We start from the raw sequence: 6,545 nt of genomic DNA, 5'->3' as shown, positions 1-6,545 counted from the left end.
CTTTGGCTCTGTACTTTTGGCACCCTCCTCTGCCTGGACTGATGCCTGCAGGCACTGAGAACACCACGTACCTTCATCTCCCCGGGGGAGAGGAACCACCTGGACGCTGGCTACAGCTCTTCTGCTGGGCCTCCTCTTGCAGGGGATGTGGAAATATGTAAAGCACACTGCACTGTGGGTGCAGACATCCCTCCTCTCTTCATCCCTGTCCCTGTGACGGGACGTGGCATCTCTAGTTCTCTCAGCCAAATGAGATAAGTCCCCCGTGTCCAGGATGTGCTGAAGACGCAGAGCTATTTTAGCAGGTTGCAGAAACTCTACGCTGCAAGACAGCACACGCAGCCACCAGACTGCCATTTATCTCAGCTTACGGAGCTGAAGTGGCTGAGATAGCAGCTGTGACACTTCCTCTTCTTGTACTATGATGAAAAGCCCTGTGTGTGGCGGGGAAGAACAACCCAAGGAGCTGAATATCGTTATGGCCATATGCCCTTCAGCAAAATGCAAATCTTCTAAAAGAAGGAAAACAAGTTAAAGGGTCCAATGGGTACAGACTGGAATCTGGATGATAAAAGCAATGCAAACATTTGATTACAGGTTAGGGCTACATCGATGCAAAAGGGTCAACAGCAGAAATACCAAAGGTGTGGAAATAAATTGTGCAGAAAACTCAGACTTAAAATCAGATTTATTTAGAGGAAAAATGACTTTACAAGAGGTTGATGCTGATAACTAAAAAGGAAGATAAATAAAAGCTTGTTACAAAACCTAATGGCTTCTGGCAAGTCACAGAAAAACTGAAGAATTTTACAGTCAATAACCTGCTCACTTTTTACATAATTACAAATTAACATACAGCAATTAGGTTTTACCCTCTTTTTTTAAAAATTATTTTTTTCAACTTTTTTTTTAAACTTTTAACGGGTTCAACATGAAAATGCAAAGCATTTTTTTTTTTTTTTCAAGAAACAAACCAAAAGCAGAGGTATATCAGGTTATTATAATACACCTCCTCAATGCTCTGGGAATTACTCAAGTGCATTCTGTATTAGTACAAAATAAACACCAAGCTAAAGTTTAACCATAGGCGAACTGAACTGGACATAGATTTTTATTTTTTTTTCTTTTTGAGTCAGTGTTTAATATCAATAAAGAAAATAGTAAAATATTTCAGAGCATGGAAAGGATGGATACCTATAGACAGCTTAAATACATACGAAGCTTACAGCTGTATGCAAAGCAGTGAATGTTATCCTGTTCCCCCCTCCCCCCAAGCAATGGAAGCTGAATATATTTGGGCAAAGCATCAGTGTCAGTGAAATGCGTGTGGAAAGAAAGGGTCCTGAAAATGCAGGTGGGAAAGGAGCTAGCATTGTGCTTCCCATCACTGAAGAGCATGAGGTGCATGAGATTAAGCCAGTTCAGCTCACCTATCTTTAAAACTTAGCTGCATCACCGGATCAAGAATCATCGACTGCTGCCCCTTCTGACAAACGAAGCAAGAGTTATGAGCAGCAGGGGAGACTTTTTTATTTAAAAGAGTGCCTTAAATTATGTAAATTCCCAAACCTGGCCAGCAGGCAGAAAAATTTCCAGAGTTCTGGTTAACAAGGAATGTTTTGTGGGATTTTAGCAGATATTCTTTTGTGCCCCCCACCCAGTCCTCCCTTGCCCCATGCCACAGATACCCTAGACTCCTTGGGATTTGGCACCTGATGAACCTCTTCTGACTCGGCGGCATTCGTAAGGACTGGATCTGGGTGTTTCAGCAACAGCTTTGTGATACCCTAGTGCCTCAAGGAAGGTGCAAAGATGATTGGACTCTACAGATGCTCTTGCCTTTGAAAGGCAGTACAAACCCACACAAGCTAATGGCATTACTGTGCTTCTCAGCAGCGGTCAAACTTCAAGAGCAAAGAGAAAAGTCCACCCTCAGCGGTGGTGAGAGCTCCTGCCCCAGGGATGGCATCTAGAAGGTCTCCCAATGGCCTGGACCGTATATAACTTAGTGCACGGGAAGGGCCTCACTTCACTCATTCGGCTGCATCCTCCCACACCTCCTTCGCTCTGGGTTTCTCCAAGGAAAAGGAGATAGTGGGCAAACCGCTGGCAGGACTGCTTCCCAACTGGCAGCAGTACCTGCTGTGAGGTGTGAGGAAGGTGATGGTGATGCCAGCATGGGCTCTCCCAGGGGATATACCTGAGCCATCATAAGCCAGTTCTCTGGTCCTGCCACTCACCCTGTCTGCAGTGGGACTGTAGTCAGATTCACACCCACTTTGGTCTAAAAATAATACAAAAAGCTTGGCCCTTCCTCTCCTCCCAGGGTAAAGCCAAACCCAACCAGCAATGTCTACTCACAGCTCAGATTTTGCTGGGGATGCAGAGAGGGGAGCAATGGCAAAGCTGATTGTCTCCACATAAGCAAAATAATAAGGGACAAGACCAGTTCCATTTAAAGTGCTTTATGGCATCGAATTGACATCAAGTTACATGTTGAGATGATCACTTCATTTAAAAGAAGCTAAGGCCAACCTCACATGACTCCATCAAGTCTCACACCGTTTGCTACAGCTACTCTCTGTCACCAGGGTATTCTGGCACCCCCAGCTAACACTGACCACTGCTGTACTTCATCTGAGCCCACGCTCCCACTTCCCTGGTTGTTGAAGCCCCTTCTGTTGGGCAGTGATAAAAGACCAGGCAAAGAAAAGTGCAAGGAAAGAAAGTCTGATTTTTCCCCTCTATGAAACACTAGCACAGGAAGGCTCCAAGAGCCCTAGCAGGGTCCTCTTCTCCCTCCAACAATACGGGCTTTGCACAGACATTTCGTAGTATGCCCTGTGTCCCAGGAACCCTACGCCAAACAGGGTGGTTTGGGTGCTCCAAACGGGATCAAGTGGCTGGCTATGGGAACCAGCTACAGCATCAGGCTGGGCTGAAGAAATAACATGCTTTCAACAACTGCAGGATGGATGCCAGGCATGGAACTGGAGCAAACACAATTTCAAGGCCAGGAAGAGAAAAGGCTTTGGTGATGCAAAGCTGGGACCATACGCTAGCAGACAACCTTAGGCAACCTGCAGGGATCAGAGTGGGAATCTGGCTCTGGGAACCTATGCCAAGTCTTTCCAAAGAAAACCTGAGAGGAGAAAAATAAAAGGCTGAAGACATAAAAACAAGCCCTTGCCTTCCTAAAGGTGAAACAAGGAGGAAGCAGTGTGGGAGGAAAGGCTTCATTCCAAAAAAGTGAATCATACAGTAACATACAACCTCCAGGGACAAAGGTCTGTCCACCAGAAATTAAAACACAAGCAGCTTTGATACACAGTATCCCTGGTCAGTATGTTTCTGACTCACACCCATGGTTTCTGTGACAAGGAACCATGAGGACATTAGGAGATCACTTAGCATGTACTATTTTCACTTAGGGCACTGAACACTCTTTTTTTTTTTGATTTGCACAGATCAGAAGAGATGGTCAAGCCAGGCAGAGACTCAGCCCTGCTGCCCTGGGTCATGCCTTTTGATACCCTTCTCAGAGCCATGGGACATTCCTGTGTCGTGAATTCAAGATGCGCTGGGACTGGGGAAAACACAGCAGGATAAAAAGAAAAGCTCATACTGGCACAGGCTATTACAGACTGAGGGGAACTTTCAGAAGTACCGGGGATCTCATCTCTGTTTACACAACAGTACATGAGCCATGCACTGCTTTGGTTTCCAAAAAATTCAGCTTGGCACATTCATTTTTGCAGATGTGTAAGTAGCAGAGCAGAAGGTATTTTCTGAAGCTGGGGGGTTTGTCATGAAAAAGGTAACACCACCACACCAGCACATGCCTCCTTCAGCTCCCTTCAGGTTCAGGAGAAGAGCTGCCTGTATCTCCCTAGAGAAGCGACTGAACCCTCACATCACTGCAAGATGCTCCATGCTTTGCTTTTTCTTTTGCCTCCAAGAGGTACGACAAAACCTAAACAAAATATTTAAACAAAGAAACTAACTGATAGGAGTCGTCTTGTCTGAAGTCACTGCTTCTTTCTCCAGAATTTTTTTTGGCCCAAAGATGTTCTGCCTTAAAGAAAGCTCTCAGCTGAAATTGTGTAACTCTGGCCATGGCATGGGCTGCAAAGCAGCACTGCCCAAACCCTGGTTTTGCAGGAACCAGGGAGATAACATTTGGTTTACCAATTTCTTGATAAGAAAACAAAAAAACCAAAAAAAAGGGGGGGGGGGGGGGGGGGGGATGATAAAAAAACCAAACCACCTCTCAAACCCCTAAACAAAAGCAAAACTAAAAAGAAATAAAAAAATAAAACCAAGTAAACTTCTTTTAAAAAAGAACTCTTTCAAATAAACAGAAAGATAAATATTTTTGCAAGCCCTGCTTGCAATTAAGAACAAGCACCAAATAATATTTAAAAAAATCAAAATAAAAATAAATCTCAAACCTTTTTCCTTTCTTCCTTTTTTTTTTTTTTTTTTTTCCTTTTCCCGAGTCTTAAACATTTAGAGAGCTTCAAAAGCAAGCAGGCGGTTTAGGATTCCTGCACTGACCAAGACAGACCAGTCTACGCATCCACCTCACCATCAATGCTGCTGATACTCATCAGCACTGAACTCTGAAAACTGCTGCAGGTTACTAGCTTGTGAGAAGCCAGAGAGCAAATTGAAACCAAACAATAGTGCAAGAAGAGAAATATATATATATATATTTTTTTTTTTTTAAAGAAAAACTGGTAGGAAAGGAAATGCACTTGACAGCTTCAAACTCTGAGCAAACCCTTGAGCTATTTCGAAGCTGATAGCGTCTCGTAACCATTTACAAATCCACTCGGGTAATTCCCCTGAGAGGGTCTGGAAGAACAATAATTTTGGAAAAAAGTTTGGCTCGCTGCATTTCTCTTCCCCCATTGAACACATCCCTGTATTTAACAGCTGCACAAACACCTGGCAGTCAGCACAGGGAGAGCCACCCTCAGACATTCCCCTTCTGCTGACGGTGACACGGGATGCATGGACACTTTCACCCTAGAGCCCATGGTGCTGGAAATGGACCTGCCACGCTGGACCTTTGGACCTGTCCCACAGTGGTTTTGTCCATGAGAATATATCTTCTCCCCAGAAATTGTTAATAAGCGCACGGTATTTTACAGGCATAGGGACTAGGGGCCACCTCTTTGGAGTTCACTCTGCTCACAGCACTCAGTCCCCTGACCTGTGATGCCTCACTGAAGTGCTCTGAAATTGCTGTTGTCTCATTTTACCTTATAAATGAGCAAGGGAAGCGGACGAAACCCAGAGAAAAAGAAGCCCAACAGTAACACAAAACGCAGGGGAAGAAAAATAGAAACAACAGAACAAAGGTCCCTAAAAGCAGATTTTCAGCCATCTCTCCAGTAACTCATCAGGCTTGTAATGAAGGGATGTCAAATGCAACTGGAGAACTATATTCTGGCAAAAAACCCCAAACAAACCAAAAAAACAAACCAAAACCAAACCACTTTACTAAGGGGATGGGCAGGAGTGAGCTGGAGCTCAAAAGAGACTGGGTAAAAAAAGTTGCTTGAGAGTTGCTCCCACTTCAACACTGTCTGTTCTGGCTTCCTGGGACTGCCTTACAAGCTACCATATTTCTCTTTTCTGCATTGTTTAAAATATACTTAAAGACATTCTGCTTGTTTCTGGAAACAGTCTGACAGTTAAATCCTCTGTCCCATGGAAATCTTTCAGAATTACTTTAGATTTTGGTTTTTTCCTCTGAACTTTTGTTTTGAATGCTATTACTGCTTCCTGGTGTAAGGTACCTTTCCGAAACCAGTCTATATACCATGAGCACAAAAGGGGTGTGCAAGTCAATGGCATTACAATCGGAGCAGTAAGGGCAAGATATTTAATATCTACGTGCTCCCTGAAAGTCATCAGGTATCATCTATCCCCATGGGCCGAGCTAAGCTTGGCTGTACAGACTGTAAGCATATCCCAGTGGATACATAGATACATATATGTATATATACAGTATATCTATATATGCCAGTGTGTTCGCACCATTTGTAGAGTCCTAATCTTTTGCTAAATGCTTGGTTTTGGTTATGTTCCCCAGAAAAGGGGAATTTGAAGGCACAGACCCCTTAAGGCTATGTTCTCTCATCCTTTAGCAGTAAGAAGAGACAGAAAACATCTATCCCAATCCATTTAACCCAAGGTTTGCACAGAGCGGTGGTACTATTTGCCGTGCCGTCAAGCCTCCGTGGTGAGATTTCAGCAAAACCACAGGAGAGAGGCCTTTTCCCACCACTTAACAGACTTCATAACATGTTTTACTTAAAACCTCCAGATGCTTGTCAGATGCAGGCACCAGCAGCGTGCTGTAGAGCAGGCAGGGAGATGTCCACTGTACCAATGCCGAGAGTGACTGATGGAACTGTCCGTGCTCAGCAGAAGATCTCCTCGCCCTCTGGAGGTGCTTCTGACGAGTGAGAATCTGCAGCACAAAAACCAGGTGGGAATCATTATGGGAATACAGAAATACACCAGGCAGAGTG

General features: G+C 44.3%; 1 protein-coding gene across 12 annotated transcripts in view; it reads right to left on the bottom strand.

The window, feature by feature from the left end:
- Positions 1 to 670: 670 nt before the first annotated feature.
- AKAP13 (A-kinase anchoring protein 13) overlaps positions 671 to 6,545 on the bottom strand; it is a 224,658-nt gene continuing 218,783 nt past the window's right edge. For all 12 annotated transcript variants that reach the window (XM_037396022.1, XM_037396024.1, XM_037396025.1 and 9 more), the window contains one exon: positions 671 to 6,484. In XM_037396022.1, the coding sequence (XP_037251919.1) occupies positions 6,435 to 6,484 (50 nt within the window). In that variant the 3' untranslated portion in view covers positions 671 to 6,434. The remainder of the gene's footprint in view (positions 6,485 to 6,545) is intronic.

This window comes from Falco rusticolus, chromosome 7 (genome assembly GCF_015220075.1).
Source record: "Falco rusticolus isolate bFalRus1 chromosome 7, bFalRus1.pri, whole genome shotgun sequence".
Lineage (NCBI taxonomy): Eukaryota > Metazoa > Chordata > Aves > Falconiformes > Falconidae > Falco > Falco rusticolus.
This window is presented reverse-complemented; position numbering and strand designations above follow the sequence as displayed.